Source organism: Antechinus flavipes, chromosome 3 (assembly GCF_016432865.1).
Source record: "Antechinus flavipes isolate AdamAnt ecotype Samford, QLD, Australia chromosome 3, AdamAnt_v2, whole genome shotgun sequence".
NCBI classification, from domain to species: Eukaryota; Metazoa; Chordata; class Mammalia; order Dasyuromorphia; family Dasyuridae; genus Antechinus; species Antechinus flavipes.
In genome coordinates, this window is record NC_067400.1 from 148,183,636 (window position 1) to 148,211,600 (window position 27,965).

The 27,965-nt window shown below is 34.6% G+C and overlaps 1 protein-coding gene across 1 annotated transcript in view; it reads right to left on the bottom strand.

The window, feature by feature from the left end:
• Nucleotides 1–1,431: 1,431 nt before the first annotated feature.
• The window catches only part of ABCC4 (ATP binding cassette subfamily C member 4), a 271,583-nt gene continuing 245,049 nt past the window's right edge, over nucleotides 1,432–27,965 (bottom strand). The window contains 2 exon segments of the mRNA XM_051984011.1: nucleotides 1,432–5,416; nucleotides 19,569–19,703. Coding sequence (XP_051839971.1) covers nucleotides 5,309–5,416; nucleotides 19,569–19,703 — 243 coding nt within the window. The 3' untranslated portion in view covers nucleotides 1,432–5,308.

Here is a 27,965-nt window from a genome sequence, read left to right on the forward strand (position 1 = left end):
TTATAATCTCGTTCTTTATGCCTAGGTCATAGACCCATTTTGATCTTATCTTGGTATATGGTGTTGTGTGGGTCCATGCCTAATTTCTGCCATACTAATTTCCAATTATCCCAGCAGTTTTTATCAAATAATGAATTCTTTTCCCAGAAGTTAGGGGCTTTGGGTTTGTCAAACACTAGATTGCTATAATTGACTATTCTGTCTTGTGAACCTAGCCTTTTCCACTGATCCACTAATCTATTTCTTAGCCAATACCAAATGGTTTTGGTGACTACTGCTTTATAATATAATTTTAGATCAGGTACAGCTAGGCCACCTTCATTTGATTTTTTTTTCATTAATTCCCTTGAGATTCTCGACTTTTTATTGTTCCATATGAATTTTATTGTTATTTTTTCTAGATCAATAAAATATTTTCTTGGAAGTCTGATTGGTATAGCACTAAATAAATAGATTAGTTTAGGGAGTATTGTCATCTTTATTATGTTCGCTCGGCCGATCCAAGAGCACTTAATATTTTTCCAATTATTTAAGTCTGACTTTATTTGTGTGGAGATTTTTTTATAATTTTGCTCATATAATTCCTGACTTTCCTTTGGTAGATAGATTCCCAAATATTTTATGGTATCAACAGTTATTCTGAATGGAATTTCTCTTTGTATCTCTTGCTGTTGGGTTTTGTTGGTGATGTATAAAAATGCTGAGGATTTATGGGGATTTATTTTGTAGCCAGCTACTTTGCTAAAATTATGAATTATTTCCAATAGCTTTTTAGTAGAATCTCTGGGGTTCTACCTAGTCCTTTTTGAACTCATTTTTATTTTCGATCTTTATCTCTTGAAGCAGTACATTCCATAAGCAGATGTTTATAAAGTGACATTTCCTTTTACTGTAATAAAATTAATTCCTTCATTTAAACCTTAAGGGATGACTGTCAGTAAAAAACTTGGTGAACAATCCTGGGTAATTTTAGTTGCATGTTTCTGCACCATTTTCTTGAAGGGCAACTGAATATGAAGAACTACAGTAGATGCACATTAGGACTAGCAGCTAGATGAACACTTCTTTTTCTCTATAATGTGAAAAAAAGGAGAATGTGATTTTCACATTCATGTGCCAAACCAACTTTCTACATATTAGAATACCCACTTGAAGGAATTTTAAAATTCTTACTTTCTTTCCAGGATTATATTTGGTATAAAATGCCTAGTTCCTAGATGAGAAAATTTTGGTGCCTTTTAAAAAAAAAAAATCTTCCAGGAATCCCATGAGGAAAGGAAAGCTCTAAAATGTACTATGTATACAATGCCAAAACAAATAGCTGAGAAGTAAAAAAAAAAAAATCCAACTCATTGTTTACTTTTTCCACTATACCAAATAATCAAAGTTTCAATGAATGTTGAACTGAATGACTTCATGCAGACAGTGATCATCTATAGAAAAGCACACAAGTGAAATGTTTATATTTGTATCTATACTAATATACAAATAGAAACTAGTTTATGGTAAAATTCACATCGTCATCTGAGAACAGTTAGCTGGAGAATATCAGCAGGCTACATCATGTAATTTAAATTTGCTCTGGCCTGAAGTCATATGAAATCAACTTAAAATCATCCCCAACTCTATCATCTTTTGCTCTAATTTTAGTGGTCATTCTCTTTGATAATGTATACTCTTTGGGTACTTCTAGTTATTCCGGTCTCTTTAAGGATCTTGCTACACTTAATTCACTCTAATTGCTTAAAAATATATTTAGACCTTTTCCCTTAACATTTTCACTTCATCCTATCTTCCTCTCAAACTATTACTGTCCCACCTCTTTCTTTTCAGAGCCAAATTCCTGGAAAAAAGCTATCTGAGCTCATCATATGTTGCAATAAGGCTTTCCACTTTATCACATTCTCTTGAAACTTCACTTCAAGGATATTGAGTTCATAATTGCTGAATCCAAAGGTCATTTACTCTTCTTGATATTTTTGCAGGATTTGATATTTGACTATTCTCTCTGCCTCTTTACTCTCTTAGTTTTCATGACATAATTGTGGCTTGGGTTTTCCTTTGAACTGCAGCCACATTTATGTGCTAATCCTTTCTACGTATGGGTATACCTCAAAGCACTGTCTTAAACCCTCTTCTCTTCCATTTCCACATTTACTTTCTTGATGATCCAATCAACTCTGAGGTTTTAGTTATCTTTCTTCTCAATATTACTTCCAGATCCCTATCTAATTCAACCCTCACCTTTCAGGATCCCAATCCAGGTGGAGACATGATGCAGGAGTAAAGTCAGGAAGCTGCTTGAGCTCTCTCAGGTTCCCTAGAAAGCCACATAAAACAGCCTCTGAACTGAGTCTGGCTGAATGAAACAACTCTCTAGCTCAAGGTAGACTGGAAAAACTTGATGAAAGGTCAGTCTCATTGGGGAGAAAAGTGTGTTTGTCCAGCTCAGAATCTGGGAAAGCCCCTGAGAAAGTCATAATCACAGCAAATCAGCAATTAAGACCCTCAGTCCTGGCTCGGTAAAGAAGCACAGCAGGAGGGGGCAGCTTCCAGTCCCCACTCAGAAGGCAAATTTTGGAAACCCAGGCTGTTTTCCCTGCAAACATGAGGGGCCCCTGTGCTCAAAGCCAAGGCTCAGAGTTAGCTACACAAGGAGCTTGGGACAGCAATCCCTTTATCCCAGGAGCATAAAAGTAAAAAACGAGGAAATACCAAAGGAAAAAAAAAAAAAAAAGAAACAAAATGAGCAAGAAACTGAATTCTAGTTCATTATTACCACCTGTCTATAAGATTTCTATTAAGTGATTGTCACAAATATACTTCAAAAAAGATCTCATTATCTTTCTCAGCCAATACTTCTGTTGAGGACACCATAAGCTTTTTGTTTTTGCTGAGGCAAGTGGGGTTAAGTGACTTGCCCAGGGTCACACAGTTAGGAAGTGTTAAGTATCTGAGATCAGATTTGAACTCAGGTCCTCCTGACTTCAGGGCTGATGCTCTGTCCACTGTGTCACCTAGCTGTCTGATACCATAAGCTTTTTAAGTTATCCAGGTTCATAATCCAGAAGTCACCCTCAATTCTTCACTGTCACTCTTCATATCAGTTAAGATGCCAGGTCTCATCCATTCTACACTCATGATATTTATGATAAAGAAAGAAACAAAAAGAGAAAAAAAGAGAGGGAGGGGAAAAAATAGAGGAGAGAAGACAGGAAAGAAGAGGAGGGAAGGAAGGAAGAAAGAGGAGGGAAGAAAAAAGAAGATATTTAGGGAGAAAAAACTCAAGAAATAGTACTTTTTTTTACAAAAAAAAATAGGGAACTCAATAGAGTTTAAAATTGCAATTTATTTCAATTATATTTAAATGTTTCATTTTAAAAAGTGCTAAGACAATGAGGCTAAAACAAGAAAGAATAATATATTTGTGTAACTACTTGTTACCTTCTATACGCAAGATAAACACAGATACATTTTAAATGCCTTCTATTGTTTTTAACCATTGTCATCAACATTATAGCTATTTCAATTTACCCAAAACAAAAATGAATGACTATAATGTTGTTTTATTTACATGACTAAAAATAAATATTGAAACTATAAACACTAAACCAATGAGTGGTTACTAGTTGAATCTGTTTGCATAGTCTACTCTTTTAAGGCTTAATGCCACAAAGTCTGTGGTTTCTGTGGAGATACCTACAAAATTTGCTGTTTTTAAAAAATATAGATGTTTTTGTGGATGTATGTGTGTGTATATATATATAAAAGTCCGCTCCATCTAGTTATATCCCCAAGGTCCTTAAAAAAAAAAAAGCTTATATGCAATTTTGGGGAAGTTATATATTAAGGAAATCAAGAAGGTCTTGAAAACATATTTTACTATTATAGTAAAAAATTTGGATTAATTGGAACCCAATTAATTAGAACTTCAACTAGCTACTACTTTTTTTGTGATGGTACAAGTCACATGTAGACTCCACAACCACGAGACCTATTCAAAAAGCAAATATACTCAAGAAAGGAGCTGTAAAAGGAGCTGTAGAAGACCTGAAGTCCAAGGCACTTTAACTGAAGGATGACCAAAATTAAGTAATCTTAGGGGATGGAGGGGGTGGAAAGGGAAGGAAAAAGGACTGAGTATCAACAAGGAAGGATAGAAAAAAAGGAAAGTGACCAAATGAAGAAAGAGAAAGGAAGCTCAAATTAGGAGCAGCAAGTAAGGAGGCCAGAAGAAAAGAGGGCAGGAAAACTATTCTGCTCAGCGGTCATAGCCTCTATGAATTCTTCATTCATTCACTAAAAATAGACAAAACCGTAAGAAAAAACTCATTAAAGGACATAATCTCCATGACATGTCCTAAGGACATTTTTCATTCCCCAAGCATTCCAGTTAATTGAGGATTAGTGTGTATCTTTTAAAAAATTTTCACCGTGTTCAGTGCAAAACTGATAAACGTTTCCCCACCCTTGCTAATCCCTGTATAGTTAAGATAAATCTAAAAGATGAATGGTTACAATGAATATATGTCTATGTTCTCTGAGATTAGATAAGTGGATACCCAATTTAAGAAAGCTTACATTAGTCTCCCTCATTCTGTCAAGAAAAATTATTTAAAAAACCTAGCCTCTCCCAATATTTTGACATTGCCTCTTGAGCTTCAAAACTAAAGCTAAAATTTCTGTCTTTGCCATATGTGTCCAAAGTGCTTCTAAAGCATGAATTATATCTGTTACATTTTCTTCCACGCTCTGGACTACTTTATATAGGGACATTTAAAACATACTAACCTACAAACATCAAAGAGAAAAGGTGAGACTTCAAGTGGCAACTTCACATATCATTCAAGTTATAGAATCCCTGATGCTATTTGAAAACAATATGCGCATTTTAAAAAGTTCAAAAGTATATCTAAGTACGAATGATTCCTTATATACCTACATTAGCTTTGGTTTGAAGTCTGTGAGGGCACATCACCTGGTTGCCTTCTTTTATTTATGTCTTGTCCCCTTTGATTTGGTTAAAAAACAAACCACAACAATCAAAGGGGGAAAAACACATCAAAAAACAGCCTTTAAATAAAAATGAGAAATAATCTTGCTTCATTAGCACTTAAAATTATTTGATGAAACTAGAAAATATTTGTATAAACAACATATGGTACATAAATATGTTTTTATGTTAAGAATAACAAAAATACAATCTAGTCATATAGTGCAAAAATCACTGTTAAAAGTTGTCCATCTGTTCTAAGAGGATCCCATTAGAGTTTAATGATCTGGACATAACATTTTCATTCTTCTGAGTTCACAGTGCTGTCTCAAAAACAATTAGACCTGAGGACTGTTCATTTGAAGTGTTCGTGACTACGTAACCATTTTGAGTAACTTCTGGATAATTTCTTCTGAAGTACACCTTAAAAAAAAAAAAAAAAAAGAAAGTAAGTGTAAATAAAAATCTTTTTTTTTTAAACTTACGTCATATTCATTGTCACTCTTTTCTGATCCTTTGTGAGTTATAAGCATCTTATATTTGTCTAACAAAAACAGACATCATGGTTAAAGCAGAGTCTGAAAAAACAGGTATTTATTGTTCTGAAGAATTAATCCCATTAAAATCCTTACCAGGGCCAGACTGAACAACCTGTGGATAGAACCACTTTAGTTCTGATCATTCAGATTTACAGATAACATTTTTATCACAACCTTAAACTGCTAAGTAAAATAATTTTTACTGGCTCAAAACATGGAGATAAATTAAAAAACAGAGTGACAAAAGAGGCTGTGAAATCTACCTTCTGCACAAGGATTTCTCATTTTCACACATAAAATGAGCACAATGGATTTGGATGTTAATATCAGGTTGTAATCCCTATATTTTATAAACTATGATTGACAAGCATTGAAACTCCAGAGTATATGTATGAAATGTCCTGGCGTTTAATTTGTGCGGTAAAGCAGTTATAGGGCCTATAGAAATGTGATCTGGGGATAGGGCACCACAATAATGAAAGGAGAAGGAAAGGCTTTAACAATGACTCAACCAAGCAACTTCTCTAAAATGTAAGATGATACCAAATAATAGGACAGTTCTTTGCCTAGCCTTTGAGTTCTTGAATTCTACCAATTTCTAGCTGAACTAGAAGAGATACAGGTTTTCTGATAAATGTATAATCAGAACATAAAGGAAATGAAATGCTGTCAAGTCTCTCTGTTCCACAATCATCAGTTTTTAGCAGCTGTATCATATCTCTGTTCCTTGACAGATGCGCATAACAAAATGAAATAATGTCAAGACTTGTGTGCTCTTATCTAAAAATGTGTTTGGTGAAAAAGGACTTCAAATGTAATTTTTTTTTCAAAGAAGAATGTGAAAAGTTTTGTTTGAGTCTTTAAAACAGAAAATGCACCATCTATCTGAGGCTGACATGTGTCATGAGCCACGGCTCATATTCATACTATTCTGGGGCCATTTTGTAAAACCAGACTCTAAATATATTTGTGGGCACCATCAACAAAGTGACTGTTAGATTTAATAGACTTTGCATGTGAGGGGAAAAAAAAACGGCTGAAACACCTATATAGTATGTGTAGCTTTATCCTTTTTCCCTGTTAGTCTCTGTAAGTGCTACCTTAAAATATATCCTTACATATAAAAATTCTGTATATTGAAACATCATTTAACAAGAAAAAAGTAGGGAATTTTGTACTAATGCTTGACTACACCTCGATAAAATCTATGTACATTATTTTTATGCATGTAAAGGATTGAAAATATATTTTTTATTTAAAAGAAAATTATCAGTTGATGCATCACTCTGGTCCCTCCTAAAAGCTTGCTTTGTATATATATTTTATATACCTACATGTGTATAGGCTATTTCTCTGTTAGAAAGGTTGTGCATCACAGGGAGAGAATGTTTTATCTCTCTCTGTCTTTATACGTCTTACACTTAGCATAGTACTAAATAAATGCTTCATTTTTGATAAACATAAAGGCTTTACACCAATTGTGCAGACTCATTTCATGCTTTTCAAGCTATTCTGAAAGCAGACACTTAATTTAATGGAGACAAATTTTAAGCAGTTATATGTTTTTTATATATGCAATATATATAAAAAATACACACACACACATACACACATACATGTACCACATACACACATATATTAATACACACACATGTCTCCCCCCCACTCAGGGGGGCAATTTTTTCTAAACAGAAATATCAGGAACAAAAGAATAAATAATGAATCTTCACTTTTTCCCAGGAAGATTATATCCACTAAAATAATTAAATGCTTATTCACAAAGCATAGAGATTTTCAGTAGGGAACTCCTAAAAAATTAATATTTCATGACTATCTCAATGTAAAAAGGTATCTTAAGCCCTGGGTTCTAATGCAAATTCTATTACTGTCTAGTTGTGCGACCTTAAATATATCTCTTGTCACTTGCTTTCAGATTTTTGACCAAAAATGAAAGAATTGCATATGATAGTATTTAAGGGTTCTTTCTAACTCTTAATAGTCTATGACTCTATGTTATACTAAATATTAATACACACACACATTTACTAAATAAATATAGGTTATACTAAAATAATCTTAGAGACTGAAATGCCTAGCTTTCAACTTATTTTTCTTTCAATACAATGATTTGTTTTTGTATTTTTCTATCATCTTTCTTATCATCTATCTTTTAAAAAAATGAGACCCTAGGCAGTCTCTCAGATAAAGGTTTTATATCTCAACTATATAGAGAATTAATTCAAATTTGTTAGAAGGTGCATTGTTCCCTAATGAATAAAGGGATAAAGAATATGAATAGGCAGTTTTGGAAGAAACCAAGCTTCATGTGAAAAAAAAAGATTCTATATCATTATTAATTAGAGAAATGCAAATTAAAACAATTTTGAGGTACCACCTCACATCTCTCAGATTGGGGGAAATTGAATATTTTGGAGGGGATGTGGAAAAACTAGGATACTGTGAGAAATGGATGGGCATTTGTTGGTTTCCAGAGTTGTTAAGGTTGAACTGAAGAAATGGAACTTGAATTGGAGGGGATGAAATTCACAGGGACACTGGAGAGAGATCAAGGGTGGAGATTACCTCCCTCAAAAGAATTTAAGCTGTAAGCTCCTTTGAGGCAGGAACTGGAGTGGGAAACATCCTGTCCAGTTAAACATTTGATAGCCTCAGTATTTCTTACCTCACATTTTTAGAAACCCCAGCCAATGGGGAAAGGAGCCAGGGAGTTGGGGAGGGGAGTTCACATTAGGGAACAAAAAGGGACTGCCCCTTGCTTGTTATGTGATGTCTCTCTCAAACCCAACTTGAGTGTCAGAGACTCTGCACCCTTTCTAATGAAAAAGAAAGAAACTTTTTCCTGTACTCATACTCGGACTCCTGATTGTGTTGGTGATAGCTACCCTATCCCACATAACACTAATACTCTGTTGGTAGAATTATGAACTCATCCAACCATTTTGGAGACAATCTAGAATTATGCCCAGGGAGTTATAACACGATGTCTATCCTTTAATTCAGCAATACCACTATTATGTCTGTTTTCCAAGGTGATCAGGGGAAAGGGAAAAGAATCTCTATACTTAAAATATATACACATATATGTATGAAATATATCTATAAATCTATCTATCTATCTATCTATCTATAACTCTCTTAGTTGTGGCAAAGAACTGGAAACTGAAAGGATACCCATTAACTGGTGAATGGCCGAATTAGTTGTGCTCTATGACTGTGACAAGCAGATTAATTTTAGAAAAACAGGGAAAGACTTGCATGAAATAATATAGAGTGAAATAAGCAGAACCAAAAGATCATCACATAGAGTAACAGCCAAAATGTTTAAAGAGTAATTATGAATGACTAAGTTATCTTATGTAATATGAATGTTTAATTCAACTACAAAAGATCAATGAAGGAAACTTATCTATCTCCAGAAAAAGAATTGATACATGTATGTATGTATGTATGTATGTATGTATGTATGTATTTTATGGTTCCATACACACCTATCAGAGGCAGAGACAAGATGGCGGAGAATAGACCATAGTTTTGTCTGAGCTCTTCCTGGCTTCCCTCAGATAAACACCAGACCAAGCCTTTGAATGGGTTTTCGAGCAACAGAACCCACAAATACTTGGAGTGTAACAAGTTTCCAGCAGAAGACATAAATATTTTGGAAGAACTTCAGGAATCAGGCAGGGGACAGGTGGCCCAGCACAGACACAGTGTAGGGAGACCCAAGGCAGAGAGGCCTTCACAGCCAAAATACAGCAGTGCTGGCTACTCTGTCCTAGTTTAGAAGCTAGTGGGTCGGCAGACTAGTTGTGAGATCTCCAAGGCAACTACAGAAGTCCAATAGTGAGCCCTGAACCCCAGCATAATAATCAGGACTTGGCCAGGCCCACTCGGCACAGCAAGGAAACCAGCAGCAGTGGCCCCAAGACAGTGTGAAGTTACTGTTACCTGTAGAGGAAGCTTGAGACAATCTCCCCTTTGCCTTAAGAACAGATTTCAACCTTTAAAAATGAGCAAAAAAGTCAAACTATAGATAGCTATTATGGAAGCAGAGAATAGATCTCAAACTTTGAGGACACTAAAGGCAAAGAATCTCTAGGTAAAGCCTCAAAGAGTGATATATAATTGTTCTCCAACTCAAAAGGCTCTTAAAAGAAAGAAGAAAAATGGGGAAAGGAAATTAGAGCTTTGGAAAAGGAAACAGAAATTGTTTGAAGAAAATCACTCCTTAAAGAATAGATTTGATGAAATGGAAAAAGAAAACTCCTTAAAAAACAGAACTGGTGAAATGGAAACAGAATAATTGCCTAAAAAACAGAATTGATTCAATGGAAAAAAAAAATCCAATGAACTCATTTAAAAGTTCAATTGGCCAAATGCAAAAGGAAATTAAAAAAAAAAAAAAAAGCTAAATGAAGAAAATAATTGACTAAAAATTTAGAATAAAAAAATGGAATTGAATGACTCAATGAGACATCAAGAGTCATCAAACAAAATCAAAAAAGAAAAAACAACTAACCTGGAAAATAGATCCAGAAGAGACAATCTAAGAATTATTGGACTATCTGAAAACCACAATGAAAAAAGAAAGCCTAGACACATTTACTTCCCCCCTCCGCCCAAAAAATGTTGGCCTTCTCTAACATGGAATTGAAAGTGAGGGAGGGAGACAACTTGGAACTCAAAATGTATCAACCAGTAAATAGAATAAATAAACTTATAAAAACAGAGATACAATTCTACTGTTACAGGAAATTCTCAATATTTCCTGAGAAATTCAGGTGTAAGGAATTCCTTATGCCAAAGAATAAAGAGAAGCATGAAAAGACCTACAGGAACTAATGCAGAATGAAGTAAGCAGAGTCAAGGGAAAAAAAAAATACATGATGACTACAACAATTGAAAGAACCATCAAAAAAAAAAATGAATGTTTCATAATTCCAAAGAATAAGCCTGGCTCCAAAGAACAGATATGTGGAGCCACAGCCACCAATAACATCTGCAGTTTTGGGAGGGACACAAGTATTGAACATTGAATGTTAAGTTCAGACCTTTTCAAAGTATTGATCAGTTATGCTGATTTTTTTCCCCCTATTACTTTTTTCTTCCTTGTCATATGGGAGGAATACTGGGAGAAATTACGGTTATTGATGATTTTTTTTTTTTTTAAAAGAATTGCCTGGGGGCACTTTAAAGGTTAAATGACTTTTCTAGGGTAACAAGACCAGTATAAATCAGGGATCTGATCACAGAAGGTCTTCTTTGATTCTAAGGCACTATGTCACACAGCCTCACTATGATTTTATATTTTATGGGAAAATGCAAATTGTCAGATCTAGTATGCATGTCAGTCAGTGCCTGGCTCAGTCTTTTTTACCTCCTCAACTCCTGCTCTCATGTTAGGAGATTTCAATATGCACATCGATACTTTCTCAAATACCTTAATCTCCAAGTTCCTCAAATTACTTTATATGATTTACTCCTCTACTCTAAATCAGCCACAGAAGAAGATATCCTTGATCTTTCGATCACCTACAAATGCTCCACTTCTATGTTCTTGAATTCTGATATTTCCTTATCTGATCACAATCTCTTATCATTCCATCTCTCCCTCTGACCTACAGCCCTAAACCCTGTTTTCTGTCCCTATCACGACCTAATTCTTTCCCAGGTCATTACGCCTGTAGCAACACTCTCCTTCCTTTATCACCTTGATCCCATTGTGAGCCAATCCACTTTTCCATCCTCCTCTTCTTATGAATCCTTTGCTCCCTTATTGTATATCATTGATCTTGACTTGTTAACACCTCAGTCTTTAATTATTCCCCACCATGTATCATCAATATTAATTTTATATTGTTGAAGGACACTAGAGTAAATCAAGAAACAGTGCTGATGGGGTGCACCACCACTTTTTGTTAGCTAGTATCAACTGGGCCCTCAGTATTGCAAGATAATCTTTTCCTGTCCCTATGGACTATGTCCCTAATTAGCTCATTAGCCCATTCACTACAGTGGTTCCTTCAAACCTTTTTATTCTGAACTTAAGAAATAAAACAAGTACTTCCATAAACTAGCCAAAGGATATCTGAACTGCCTATACTCTTTGGTTCAGTAATATCACTACTAGGTCTGCTTCCAAAGATGATTAGTGAAAAAGGAAAAAATCTATATGTTCTAAAATATTTATAGCCATTCTCTTAGTAATGGCAAAACACTTAAAATTGTCACTTGGGGAATGGTTGAACACCTTGTGTTCATATATGTGATTTTAATTGTGAAGGTGAGGTCTTTCTACAAAGTGCCTTCATTTCCTTTTCTCTCCTCCACAGTTCAAATTCCATCTTCATCATTCAAACAAAACTTCTCTCTCCAAAGTTACTAATGATTTCTTAATTGCTTAATCTAATGAGTTTTTTTCAATCTTCATGCGCCCTGCAGCTTCTGAGACTGTGGATCACCTTTTCTTTCCTGATACTCTTTTCTGTCTAGGTTTTTGGGGATGCTCCTTCTAAGGATCCTTTGCTGGAACTTCATTTAAATCGTGTGCATTAACTATGGACATCCCACAGGGCTCTGCTCTGGGTCCTTTTCTCTTTTTTCTTCTATATTGTTTTTATTTGGCAATATCATTAGCTCCGTATTAATCATCATCTTTCCACTGCTGATCCTTAAATGAACTTACCAATCCTAATCTTTCTACTTCTAGTCTTAACAGCCAACTGGATATCTTGAATGCTATGCTCAGGAGACACCTAAAACTCAAAATGTCCAAAAGTGAACACCTTGTCCTTACCTCCAAACCGCCTCATCTTTCTTTTTTATTACTGTTGAAAGTAGTTATGAGAGAGTTCTTAAAGGCAGGTATCCTTGACTACAAAGCTGTTCTTTATTTCCTGAGTGACTCCATCTCTCATCACAGGAAATATTATAAGCGACTTGAGAAAACTTTGGTAATATTACCAAAGTAATATTGTCTGGTGTTTTGTGTAAGGGGTTAGTGAACACTCATCCTACAGTTTTCTGCATCTAAAACTTTTTTTATTCATTGCTATGAAGTATTGAGTGGCTCATCTATGAAGGTGTATCAGAGAGTGATTCATATTGCCTGAATCAGCTTTTTGGAAAAGAACAATGTGGGATCAAGAAAACCTGACTGGGAAACATGTGTTTCCAGATGTTAAATTCCCTGTTGCTCAAGAATGAGTCCTAATCTGTCAGAGTGAAAGCCTTGTTGATTTTGGCTAATTCCCATGATTTTACAATATTGATTCATGCTTAATGCTTGCATGTTAGAGAGGCTGACGATTTGAAAGCTAATGCTTATAAAATGCTATAAGTAGAGATAGCTTGTCAAGAGTATCTTAACTTGAATGAAAATTGTGACAAAGATTATTACATTACATGTTCCTCTGAAGAGCTGTCCTGGGTCAATAAGTTAAGGGGCAGACTAAATATTTAGTCTCTCCATCACCTTGTATAAGAGGCTCCATCATATATGACATAGAATTCTAAAGATTATTAAAAAATTTTAATCCTATCAATGCAAATCAGCCTTAGTATCTCTGATTGTGTAACAAAAAGAACACTATACTTATCACTGCAGTACTGATGACTTCCAAAGGACTGATGAAGAAATATGTTACCCACCCTCCTGACAGAATTTCAGGTGCAGAATGAAAAATACATTTTAAGATGAAGCCAATGTGGAGATTTGTTTTGCTTAACTATAAATCTGATATCCTGATATAAGTGCTTTAGTCTGGGGGTTGGTGAGGATGATGAAGGAGAACAGGAAATAGCTGACCAAACTATGGTATGAAAATATCATAGAACATCACTATGTATAAGAAGGATAAAGGTGAAAAATTCAGAGAAGTATAGAAAAATCTAAATGAATTGATATAAAGTAAAATAAATGGATCCAAGAAAACCACACACATACACACATACATATATAGTGATTAGTTTAAACAGAAAGAAAAATAACCCAAAAAGTGAATGTTGCAAAGAAAAAGTATGACTCAAAAAAAGAGATATATGAAGACATTTCCCAACCTATCCTTTCCCTATTTCAGAGAGTGGGAAATTCACAGTACTGCATATATTTTCAGACTTTTTCAAAGTATTGATAAGTTATATGTTTTTTTCTCCCCCCCCCATTGTTTTTGTCTTAAAAATATTATGCTATGGAACGATTCTTTGGAAATTGGGGACATACTAGGAGAGATTGCAGTGATGCAAAAACCCCCAAACAAACAAAAAAAGGAAAACAATAAAAGCTTATTTAAAAAAAATTATGTAGGCAATCTGAAGGACAAGGAGAGATACTGTGAGAAGAAAGATTACTTAGGTAGCTGCTATAATAATCCAGTTGAGAATTGTCATTGTTTTTATAGTAAAAACTAGAAAGAAGTTAAGAGTCAAGGGATACTACAAAAGCATTATCAAACATAAAAATCATAGTACAGAAACCACAATTTGAAAAATAATGAATAACAATAGCTAGCAAACTTGCAAAATGCTTTAAAATTACAAAATTTCTTTTAGAGATATCTCATTTTATCTTTCCAATAATCCTGGGAGATAGGTGTTATTGTTATCCTCATTTTATAGATGAGGAACTGAGAATGACAGAAATTGAATGACTCACCTACAATCACACATCTACTAAGCAGAAGTGAATTCAGATCTTCCTGACCCCATGTCCAATGCTTTATTATCTACTGGGTCATCTAACTGCATACTTAAACTACTCTGCTTTCACTGAGAAAATCAGTCATTTTAACAAAAACAAAAAAGGGTTTTATACTATTATTAAATAAAATAAAAATAACTAACATATCTTTTATTTAAATTTTTACTCCTTCTGTTTTATGTAACTTTTATGATGTGCATAATATATTAGTACAGTAGTACCCATCTGTAATTTTGTAATCTGAGGCTTGCCTGGATATGCCTATTTCACCAAAGAATATGGAGAATATCCAGATTACCTAGCGCTGAGGCCTCTGTGTCCCTTATCACATGGGCAGGTATAGCCTCCATTGATTGTCTCCCTGTATCTTTAAAATTGACAAAATAAGGTCATCCTCTTTTGGCTATTTTTTCTCCTTCACTTTCTGTCTTATGACAGAATATATGTGTATGCTGCACAGTCACTTACTACATGGATGCCATGGACTAAACTGGTGAGAGGGAGATAGCTTCTTTCCCCTGCACTCTCTCTTTTACTCCAATTCTTAGAAATTAGATATTTCTGTTCTGTTTTGTTTATCCCTCTCAATCCCACTGGCTCCCATGGGAGCCACAAGATACATTAGTGAGGTTGTACAGCCTGTCTGGCATGGAAGCTCTGAGAAGCCTGGGTGTCTGGCACTTGAATTCTAGGGGAGTTTTGGTGTTGCAGCTTTATAGTACTATGCTTTATAGTAGTTGAACTAGGTTGTGCACCTAATCTCCTTTTCTCCAAAGACTAAGTGGTACAAAGGGCCCTACTCCCCATTGGAGGGAAATTATGCTTTCCATGGGGAGTAATATATTTGGTATTATGATTTTTGAAGTAATTATTTCAGTATAAAAGCCAATCTTTTATCTAATGAAACTGAGGTATACCTGAGGAAATAGAACTGATGGGGTGTACAACCACCTACAAGAAACCAAATACTCCCAAATTCATTGAAGGGTACCAAAGAACCTTGGAGAAAGGACTGAAATATAATATAGCTGGCCAGCAGGCCATATTACATAATTTACATGTGAATATATATTATGGAGGATGTTCCCTCCCCCCAATTTTTATGGATAAGGCTGTGAAATCCCTTGAATTAGATGACACAGGAAGCTCCTTTTCAGTTCTGAATCTATGAAACCTCCAAAGGGGACTGTGAGACATCCTTCCCTTTTTTCACTGCATACATTATACAACATTTTCACATTTCATTAGAGGATCATAGAATTAGAGCTCAAAAGCTCTTTTGAGACCATCTGGTCCATCCTCCTTGTGTTACAGAATAAGAAAGTAACTCCTTAAAAGGTTTTGTTACTTGCCCAAAGATACACAAGTTGAAGATCCGTGATTCAAACTAACTTTTCTTTCAACTTGTCTTCTAATTTTGTTAAATAAAGCTTATATCTTCTGCAATTGTAGACTTCCTGAAAGTAGGAGATACTAGAGTACTGAAGAGAACAAATGTACTTGGAGCTCATAGAAAAACCCAGGTTCAACTATTACCTCAGAGTAATTGATGCTTAGTCTTTTTTTTTTTTTTTTTTTTTTTAAAGTTATGTTCAACTTTTTGTAACCCCATTCGAGTTTTCTTGGTGAAAATACTGGTGCAGTATATTGGATTTAACATATATTTTAACATATTTTACATGTATTGGACTACCTGCCATCTAGGGAAAGGGGTGAGGGGAAGGAGGGGAAAAGTTGGAACAGAAGTTTTGCAAGGGTCAATGCTGAAAAATTACCCATGCATATGTTTTGTAAATAAAAAGCTATAATAAAAAAAAATAGTGATGCAGTTTGCCATTGCCTTCTTTGGTTCATTTTACAGATGAGAAAACTGAGGCAAATAGAATGAAATGACTATCTGAAGCCACCAAGATGATTTTTCCCAACTCCATTCCCAACACTCTATCCACTATTCTATTCACTTACTTAATTTCTCTGGGCTTAAAATAAGGGTGCAGGACTTAGCATTACTGAGACTCAAAAGTTATGCTTGTATCATTTTCAGAGTGCTGGGCACTTAGTAAAGACCCTATACATATTGGCTGAATTAAAAGGGACCAACATACAGATTGTTTCCTAGCTGGTAGGTCCTGCTACAGTTTTGTGCTCTCTCTCTTTTGAGTTCAAATTTACTTCCACATCTTGGTCAAATCAAATCAAATCAAGTATTTATTGAGCACTTATTACATCCAAGGCATTGTGCTAAATGATAGGAATATAATAAGCAAAAAAAAAATCCTATCCTCAAGGAACTTACATTATAATGGGGAAAAGTACATTATTGGATGATAATTCCAATCAGATCAGGCCTAAAGGATAGAGGGATAAAGGAAACTGAAGAGTTGAGCAGTGGGGAAGGAGAAGGAAGGAAGGAATGCAGTGAGGAGAGAGAGAGAGAGAAGGATGGGATGTAGTGGAGAAAATTTAGAGTCAAGAGTGGAGCTCAGAGAGAAAAGGAGGCATAACTTGTCTGGGAAAACTTTCTTTAAAATGGAAGTTATGGGGAGAGCCATGGATACATGGGAAAGCATCTGAATAATACTATAGAGGAGGAATTATTTTATGTGATATAATAATTCATTAAAATTACTCATTAAAAATCAGTTCAACTTTTTATTTATATTATCTTTCTTTTTGCTTTCAAAGTTAAGCTTCTCAGTAGGAAAAACCATGCTCTGTATCTACTTTGTAACCTTGCCTATATTAAAGTCTTTGATTATGATGATGGATAAAGCTCTCCAAGTCCTTTGTAGCCTCATAATTCTATGAATATGCCAAACAAGCAGCAGCTCAATCATGTGAAATGCCTAGTCTCTTGATTTAGGAGAAAGTTGACTGATTCTTGAGGTAACAATTTATTTGTTTGGAGTAAGATTGCTGCTAGGTTTTACCTAGAGTTTGGATGATAATTCTGATTTGACAATCTCAGGACTAAAATACATTAAATAGAACTGCAAATAGTGGATTTTTCTAGTGACAGAGGTTGAGTTAAATCTACTGGTAAAAGTAAAAGAATACCCTGAGGTCCTCCCTCCTTTTCTCTCTCTCTCTCACATCTATCTACCTATCTATCTATCTATCTATCATCAAAGTCCTATTTGGATAAAGGGGGGAGGAAGGGATGGAGAAAGTCTTGAATGATATAGATATGCTGAGGATAAAGACACATAACTTGTTAGGCATTATTAATCTTAGATTAACCTTGGCATTTCTACTCGTGTTTTGTAACTTGTTCCAAAGGAAGTTAGTCATTGACTGTTCAGATCTAAGGCCCTTCAGGCCATGCTGAAGCTCCCGTAGGAGCACTGTGTGTTCTGAGTTAGCCTGACCCCAAGAAATACCAAGCAACTATGATGCTACCGCAGCTTTTCCTGATGCCAGTCATTCCTCTGCCATGCTGGGAATTCCTCCAAGCCTCCATGTAGGACATGTATCCTGTTCAGGTAATTAGGTAGCATTGATCCTTGAGATATACATGAATAAAATGAGCAGCCACAAATTAATTGGGAGACAGAATGATCATTGTCTATGATGAACTATGTGCAAATGCAGAAGGATTTCCTTTTTGCAAATTCAATAAAGGATATGCTTTAGATTACCATAGAAAGAAACATAGTTCCAATTAGTCTGTGTTGCTTATTCAGGTAACCAAATGATGTCCTTAGAGCCAATGAGTTCTTAATTCTTTGAAACAAAGGCCTTTAACTCCAGATCTAATTTGGCTTTCTCTGGCCCAGTGGTTTTAGTCCACTAGAGTATAGACTGAGGGGGAGTGAGTTAAAGTCATGCACATGTAACTACCAAAGTCTCTGCAGGTTTGGAAACTTTTTTATGGGATTCTGGTACTCTCCAGGTAGTGTGTTAAATATATGTCAACAATCAAACAGTAGCTCCAACACCACGCAGAAGCTATATTTTATAGGATACCTCTCTACATATGTCTGTCTGTCTGTCTCTTGATATAATAAAAATATGTGTGTGTGTGTGTGTGTATATTACAATATTGTAATCTTCATTCCAAATATTTTCCACATTAGCTTTTTAAACCATTACACAAATTATTAAATGAAACACCAGTCAACAACCACTTATCAAATCCCTAATATGTGTCAAGACCTGGGGATAAAGAAAGAAAACAGTGTTTGTCCTCAAGGAACTTCCATTCTATCAGAAGAGAAGTCTAATAGGACCCTTAAGGAGAAGGTGAACGTAAAACACTGTGCCCTTCCCTAGGAGGGGAGAGGCCTTCTAATGGTAACATCCCTAATGCACACTGAAAAATGTATTAATTGAGTCTGAAGAAGGCCAGCAGCCTGAAGACAAGCTGAATCCAAATAAGGATAGAGAACAATTATCAAAGGAAGAGTTTCTTTAGGAATGTGTGTGAGTCCTACTTCTCTCTACTGTGGAGAAACTATAAGAATCTGTAAAAACTCTCCAAATTACACCAATACATGTAATTGTGTATGTGGAGGGAGGAAATAGCAAACACATGCTGGAGAGTATGGATCAGAATGAAGAGATGAAAAAGAAGAAATCTTACAGGCAATATAGAAATCTCATATTTGTATATAGCACTTAGGTATTCCCTCACCCACAGGCCCTTAGAAAGCTTTCCTAGTATTTTGTGTATGAGAATTCTTTAAAAAACTATAGTTCATGAATTTCCAATGATATGTATAATTTTTTATAAAGTAATCAGAAATCATATTAAGTCCAAAGCAAAGGCTTTTAATTTTCATTGGCATAAATTTAGATCTGGAAATGTAGTTATTATACATTATTTTTAAAATGTTAAATGATTTCTAAAAAGAATAACTATTACATATAATGCACTTTCCTCATGATATGCATGTGAAAGAAATGAGGTTAATATTACTGTCTCCATTTCACAGATGAGGAAATTAAGACAAAAGTAAAGTGACTTATATAATGAAGTTGAGACTCAAATCTAAGCCTTCTGATACCAAGACTTTATTTGGTTCCCACTATTGTAATGATGCTTCTCTTAAATTAAACCCATATTGTTAAAATAAATACAATTCTAAGCAAAGTATTGCCAGGCAGACATGATTTCTCTTGCTGAGTCTTTGCAGGCTTTGTTTCAAGTTGAGATGTATTTTAAAGACCCAGTTATGAAACTGGGACCCTGAAGGTTTATAATTGGAAAAGCTTAACTACAGTTGCCTTTAACTATAGTGGAAAACAGTGCTTGTTAAAAGGCTGTGGAGGGTAAAAGTGCAGAGTCAGAAGCTAATTACATCTTCTTGGCAAATCTTACCTGTTTTGCTGTTTCAGTGAGGACGGTGGCTTCAGCCTTGCCTGTTTGCTGCACCATCTTATAAAACAGGCTTTCTTTATTTTGGAGCAAAACATATGGCTCATCATATTCTTTCAATCTTCCTGCATCCAAAACCTGTTAATCAGCAAAAGCAAACACCTTAAAACACAATACTTTGCAGCAACGTATTATAATGAACATAATATTTCGGAAGAGGTAAAGGAGGGAGGCAGACAAGAGATGTTCTATTTAGGTGGTCTAGCTGAAGAGACTGTTCAAAAGGTCTGATTGTACTCCATTCCTATTCAGCAAAGAAAGATTTAATCCAATCTATTAGAAGTTCTCAATTGTTACTAAAATCAAAAGTTTATCTGAAGTAATGGTTTTATTTCCAATCAATATACACAATTAATTAGTTATTATACACTACGCATTATGCTAAGTGCTAGGGATACAAAGAGGCATACAATAGCCCTTTGCTACTTTTTTTAAGCACTAAAAAGAATGAAAAAGCTTCTTGATTTTAGAAAAAAAACTTAAGAATTTTGTAAGTGCTAGATTATATTATTAAATCAGACCTAAATGGTGGGTGATATGATGACATGTAGTAAGTGATGACTGTTTTAGCTTAAAATCCTACAGGAGGAAGCCTGAGCAACTTAAGGAATAGTTAGAAGTATCTAGTGTACCCCAATGAAATTTGGTATACAGATATCACTGGGAATCTGATGGACTCTGTAGTCAAAGATGCAAAATCTATTTGGGTGGAATGCATCATAGTATATGACTATAAATGAGACACATAGTCCATGCCTTCAAGGAGTTTATATTCCAATTTAGGTCAGGAATGAGGAAATGCTAGACAGGGAAGGATGTTTTTAGTTTGGGAAGTCAGAATCAGAGTTGTACTTTAATACTGTAATAGTAGAAAGCCAAGGGAACAGGCTGCTATCTCAACAGCTTTAACATTATCCTCTGAGCAGAAGAAATACTCAAAAACTTTATTTTCTATTTGAGTAGGAATAAAGAATTGGAAATTAAGGGGGTGTCCATCAATTGGGAACTGGCTGAACAAGTTGCAAAAGATTCTGATAAAATCCTACTGTGGTATAAGAAATGACAAGCAGGATGCTCTTAGAAAAACCTGGGAAAACTAACATGAATTGCTGGCAAAATGAAATGAGTAGAACCAGGAGAACATTGTATATAGTAACAGCAATATTATATAATGATCAGCTGTGAATGTCTTGGCTATTCTCAGCAAGGCAAGACATTGCTGAAGGAGTTATGATAAAAAATGCTATCCACTTCCAAAGAAAGAACTGATGGCATCTGAATGTAAATCAAAGAATATTTTTTCTTTATTTTTCTTGCTGGTTTTTTTTTTTTATTTGTCTGTTTTCTTCCATGGCATGACTAATATGGAAATATATTTTGCATGACTGTCCATATATAGCTTATATCTAAACGAGAGAATATAGAACTCAAAAAAAAGTTTAAAATTGTTTTTACATGTAATTGGGGAGATATTAAATTAAAAAAACAGGATTGAAGAAGCAATTGAAGAAGCAATTAAGATATTTAGCTCCAGATTCCAATTATTATGGTCCACTTTGTTGTTGTTGTTCAGTCATTTCAGTTTTGTTTAACTCTTAATGACATCATCTGGGGTTTTCTTGGCAAAGATACCAAAATGGTCTGCCACTTCCTTCTCTAACTCATTTTCCCAATGAGACAATTGAGGCAAACAAGATTAAATGATTTGTCCAGGGTTACACAGCTAGTAATTACCTGAGGCTGGACATTAACTCAAGTCTTTCTGAGTCTGGTGTTTTATTCACTGTGCTACCTAACTGCTCTTTTATAGTCTACACTGAGGTATATTTAAGCTTTGATCACTCAAAAGCTGCTTATCTAATTTGCAGAATTATCTCTTTCTTTTTGCTTTTCAGCTATTTAATAGATCATTAATGCCTCAACCAGAGGATAAAGAGGGAGAAAAAAGGAACTTTGTGATTTTTTTATTTATTAGTGGTTTGGTTAATGGTTTTGAGAATTGGCTTAGTAGTGGAGAAAACTGGAACAGTTGACCCAAATAAGGCCCTTAAGAGTTTCCATGGATCTCAATGATTAAATATCTTTTTCAACTATTAGTACAAGAAACTGAGAATTAACTATGAAAAATCTTATACTAAGGAAAATATCCGATTTAGAATAAATTTAGACTCTCTGATAAGACATTTGACATTTTAAAGACGGACACATTTAAGAAATATATATACCAAGGTTATCTCAGTTAATTTTGTCCCACGTAATTTAATCTGAAATATTTATTAGACTCCATAAAGGATATTTTCCTATTAAGCTTTTGTTTACTACAATGAATCATTGTTTAGGGCAGCTCTCTCAAAAGAGTTCAAGAATAATTGAATCTGTCACATCCACATGATAATTAAGATGTCCTATAATTTGGCATTCCAATTTAGATGCCCTGAATGTATAATTTTCTGTAAGTATAGTATTAGAGAGTATAACCACTCCTACTGAAATTAAAGAAAATACACAATTTCTAAATACAGGCTCCATTCATATTAGGGACTGTGCAAATAAAATAAGCCAAATCACTTGTTAAATAAAAATGTAAACATTACAAGAAATATTGTGACTCCAAATTCATGGGAAAAGCTAAAAAAAGGCTTATGAAAAGTAAACTGTTCAACTTTGTTATTTTTAATGGAAAAAAGAGCCAGTGCTATTTATATCTTACAATAGTCCAATTCTTAGTGAATTTATTAATTCTGTGTTTGTGTATGAATGATCTGAAAGGGTAAAATTAGGGAGACTCATAGGATCATAAATTTTTGGAAAGCAGTAACCTGAACAGCCATCTAGTCCAAATCCTTTATGTTATAGATGAATAAACTGAAGATCAGAGGGAGGAGATTTGCCCAGGCACATACTGGTACTAAGTGTAAGAGACAGAATCTGAAACTTGGTCTTCCTGGTCCCACTGCAGCCCTCCATCTATTATGACATTCAGATTCTCATGACTGTAGATTGGCAACAAGACTTACACTAAATGACAATGGGGCTTCAGTAGCATGAAGAATTAGTGATTAGGCCCTCTAGTATAGAATTATTATTCTAGTGGAGGAGTGTCTTTTATCTTGATTTGTACTTGATTTTTAATTTTTAAGGACAAAATTATGAAATTTTACAGCAAAGAGCCTGGCCTTAAGATTTTTTAGTTTAATTATGACAAATGCCTACTACAAGATTTCTAGTTAGGACAAATAATAGCTCCAACTTGCCCATGGATCCAATAGGAATGGGGCCACCATAATACAATTCCAATAAACAATAGACCTACAAATAAACTGGCAAATGGGGGACAAGGAAGGGCATTTCAAAAGCAATTGTACTATAATTTTGCCTTTTATCAGATATAAAGTAGAGGCTAAATATTTCAGACTTGTGGTACTCTATAAAGTATGAACACCTTTTTGGAAAGTAGGTAATTTTCTAATGTGATTTGGCATGATTCAAAAAATGTTTACAAATGCATGTAAATATATTTCTTAATTCCACTTCTACCACAACTAAAGCTATGCACAGGGTTCAAACCACTTATGCTCCTGTCAAAAAAAAAAAAAAAAAAGAATATTTTGATTTAATTATCAGGAAATCTCTTTATAAGAACAGGTAACCCTTAACCTAATCACACAGATATGGACTAAATACAACATAACTGCCATTGACTAAAACTTTGTCTTTACCTCAGTCAAAGTTTTAGATGCCTTGAACAGAGGATATTTGCTCATTTACAAGATGGTACCACAGCTCACTGTGTTGGTAAAGGAAGATAGAATTGAGATTGGTCTGCACCATTTTTGTTATCTACCAGAAAGCTCTGAGAGTCACCTAACTTTCAGATTATAAAATGACTCATTAAAAAAAAAAAAAAGAATTTGAAGAATTGTGATTTCAGTACCATGAACTTTCCAACAATTTAGAACTCTGTGCAATTTATAAGGCGAGGTCTAATAAAGCAATGAGCACTGTGAATGCATAGACACAAATAGGTCTACCATTTGGGGCCAAAATCTGCATTAAATGTGCAAAACAAATAAATATGAAAGCTCCTCCATTCTAAGATTCAGCATCTCAAGAACTGATATTAAAAATTGCTTCTCTGCAGTGAGTTTGGGAAATTATGCTATATTTGTCGATAATAAAGGACTATTGCCAACCCAGATAGCAGTCACATATGTAAATATTCTGAACTACTGTTGCAGACTTGAGTCTTCTGAGAAAACTCATTAAAAATAATCATCTCCAAAGTAAAGTGACATCATTTCAAAATTAAATGGCCCACAAAACAGTAATAAAATTTTAAAAAAATTAGATTGATCAAAAAATGAGTAAAATCAGATACCATTTAGTTCAACACCTTCTTTTTGCAGTCTAAGTCGCTCAGCAATAGAATCAAAAATATGGGTGGAATCCACATCTTTAAGCTTCAAATTCAGGGCAACTTTTACTATCCTTGCAGCCAATAGTGTTATGGCAGTCACTGAGATATGATAGGAGGAAACATATTTATTCGAGGATAGATGCAAACAGATAATACAATTTTGCAAATGATTGTTGTCAACAAACTATACCCGAAGAAAAACAAAACTGAGTCTTTCATTTATATAGCTTTTTATAGAGCATGAGTTGCTCTCCTCACAAAAACCCTGTGAAGCTGGTATTATAAATACTATTACCTCCATTTTACAGATATGAAAATTGAGGTCCACCTTTCTATTCTAACATCTATTGCTTTTTCTGTTATGATATGCTGTGTCTCAAAGCAGTCAGGCAGTGAATTTACCTAGTTGTGAGTTCTGATTTTTGCATTTCACATATGATTATGTGACCTAAAACAAGTTACCTAACTTTAGTATTTTAGCTTCAATCAGTCAATAAATATTTATGAAATACCTATTATGTGCCTGGGATAAAAAAGAGGCAAAAGACAATCTCTTCCCTCAAGGAAGAGACAACAATATTTAAGATAAACTGGAAATAATTAACAGAGGAAAGGCATTAGAATTAGAAAGAATTGGAAAAGTTTTTCAGTAGATGAGATTTTAGAAAGAATTGGAAAAGTTTTTCAGTAGATGAGATTTTGGTTGAGACTTGAAGGAAACCTGAGAGGTCTAGCATTCTGGGCAGAGGGGACAGCCAGAGAAATATTCAATGATATAAGATGTGGAATGTCTAATTCAAGGAACATCAAGGAATTATCAGATAGAAAATATGTGATGGGGAATACAGGGTAAGAAGTCTGGAAAGGTTGGAGGAGTTAAGTTATAGATGACATGATCATCTGAAAATTAAGCGACAATTTCAAACTTTGGTTGGAACAATCAAAATATTCCATGTGAAGATGTTTTGATTCAAAATATTTAAGTCTTTCTAAGTGTTTCTTTGAGTCAGTGGCAGTAAAGAGACAGTTTTTTATTTAACAACTTCCCTAATGTGTTCCTGATTCTGTTCACAATTAATTTTCTATTCAACCTCTCCATCCCTACATTGCCACCCGCCTTGGGCTTTACAGAATTGTTTTTAATGTTAACCACTGTTTTTGTTTCTTGCCCAGAGAACCTGAGAGTCATATCTTTCCAGACATTTTTTTCATGATGCAAAAGGACAAAAACGTGCCCTTGCATGTGATAGAAAGCTCAACATAAAACTAGTAACAAAACATCTAGATAATCTCAATAAGGGATTACGAAATTATAAATGTGGAAACAGTATTGAAATATAGCTTTAAATAATTGACCCTTAGTTGTTGCTGTTTTTTCTTTCAGGTATAAATTACATGTTTTATTTTTTCAAAGAAAACACTTCTGAAAAAGGGCTCTTGTTTATGAAAAGATGAGCATTGCGGGTGGGGTAGGGGATGGATCTAAGATTCTGAAACCACATAGCTGATAGTAAGGAAAAAGAGAAAAATAAACTCAACCTAGTGATCCAAAAGGATCCCCTTTTGGTCCAGAACATTTTTTCTGTCTTAACTCTTACAACAGTCTTCAGTTGATGATAACTAAAAAAACTCATGATTCAGGCAACAATTTTTGTTGTTATTTAGTCATTTTTCAGTTCTATCTGATTCTTTGTGACTAGAAAGAGGGGTCTTTCTGACTCCAATTATAGTGTTCTATCCACTGTGCCAACTACCTGTCCTTTGTCTTTAGATATAAATTACTTGTTCTATTTTTTTTTCAAAGAAAACATTTCTGAAAGGAGGCTCTTGTTTATGAAGACATAGCTAGGAGTTGGGCCCAAGTTTATGAAATCACATAGTTAGCAGTAAAGAGGAAAATCCCTCCCCCTTCCAGTGACCAAGATTCCCTTTTGGTACTGAACATTTAGTCTTAAACTCTTATAATAGTCTCCAGCTGATAACAACTTAAAAAAAAAAATCCCATGGCTCAGACAACAATACCAATGGAATAATTTCAGAATTTTTTTTAATCCTCCATTATTCATATTTTTTATATCAGGAAAAAGTAAAACAGGAACTGGGATATACTGGGGTTCTGAAGCAAGACTGCTTGTGCTATTGGTTAAAGAGAAAGCGGGTCACAATTAACTAGCTAATCCTAAAACTACAGCACAGGAGCTGTCTTCAATGGAGAGATAGTGGAATCAGGAGAAAGAGGATTTCTAATTTGACTGTCTTGCTCCACTGTTTTGTAGCAACTGAGCAAATGAAGATTAAATTAGCTGTCATTTATGACTATACTATGTTAAATAAAGTTAAAATCGAGGGAATGACTTTGTAAATTGGCATTCTAAGACTAACAAATCAATGGCATTTAATGAACCAAAACTGGGCAAATCCCTTTGGAGAGCCAACACATAAACAAAGCTATTAATTAGGTCACAGTTATTTCCTAACAAGCCCTTTGTTTGATTTAGTTAGAGTAAACAAAACCATCTTCATCCTTCTTTGTGGAGAAGTATTCACCAGTGAAGCAAAATTCAATTATTACACCTTAAACACTTGCAATTACATGACTTTATTATGACAGTGATGTTGGTTAGCCACTTCATTAGCATGCTATACTCTTCTAGTCTCAACCTGAGCTTGGAAACATCAGCAGTCCTGGCTGCTTTACTCAAAAGTACTTAAAATAAATGAAAAGGAGAACATGATTTAGTCTAAGAAGATTTAGATTGAGGTGGGAGGGATATTTTTTTCTGGTAGGGGGAAAGTGGCTTTTTAAAAATTTTTCATGTCCCCCAAATTACCTTATACCTATTACACACACACACACACAAAATTTTCTATATAAAGAGGTAGCTTTGATACCAAGAACACCTGGGAGCAAGTCTAGCCACCGACATATACATATTAACTCTATGACTGGAGAAGTCATTTAACTTTTCAGTTCTCTACCTTAAGATTATAAATAGCAGAAAGGACAAGTACTGGTAGAGGCAGTTTTCTCATCGGATGGTTCCCTATCTATCCCTATCCCAATAAAATGGACTCTCTCTCTTCCTACCAAACCATGGAAGAATGCTATACTGAAGGCATTGCCTGTCCCACTATTAAGGAATGTGTACTATATAGTGCTTATATATTGTCAAAAAATGTTTGTTTTTTATTGAGTCCTTCCTACCTGTTCAATTTTCCTATATCTTCCTTCCTTGACATGTTTATTTTGACCCTCTAACATTAGCCTTTTGGCTGTTCTACACACAAGATGCTCCATATTTTAGGTCCCAGGTATTTTCTCTGGTTGCCCCTAATAAGGAAAATTCTCTTTCCTTGACTCTTGACTATTGATCTGACTTCCTTCAAGTCCCAACTAAAATCCCATCTTCTACAAGATCTTCCCCAACTTCTTTTCATTCTAATGAATCCCTTTTTTGATTATTTGCTATTTAGCCTACATATAACTTGCTTTGTATATTTTTGTTGGCACATTTTCTCCCCATTAAAGTCTAAATTCCTTGAGATTAGGACCTGCCTTTTGCCTCTTTTTATATCCCCAGTGCTTAGCACTGGAACAAAGTAGGGGCTTAAAAAGCAATTATTCATATTGACTGAGTTAAGCAAGCAAAAGTTGGTCATCAGAGCCAAAGAAAGACTTGATTTCATCTCATTTAAGTTGGGGAACATCGGTACATTACTGCTTGATGATGTCATAACTAGGGGGGAAAAAAAACTTGTAAGGGTTTTTTTATTGCCTGGTGTTTAACCTGAATATTCCTCAATTGTTCCTCACGGTCCATGGATATCAGAGAAGAGTCTGATAAAGAAGATCCTCAGAGAATACTTAAGATACAGATTAAGGGGCAAAATTCCAGATTAGAAATTTACATTTCACTTTGAAG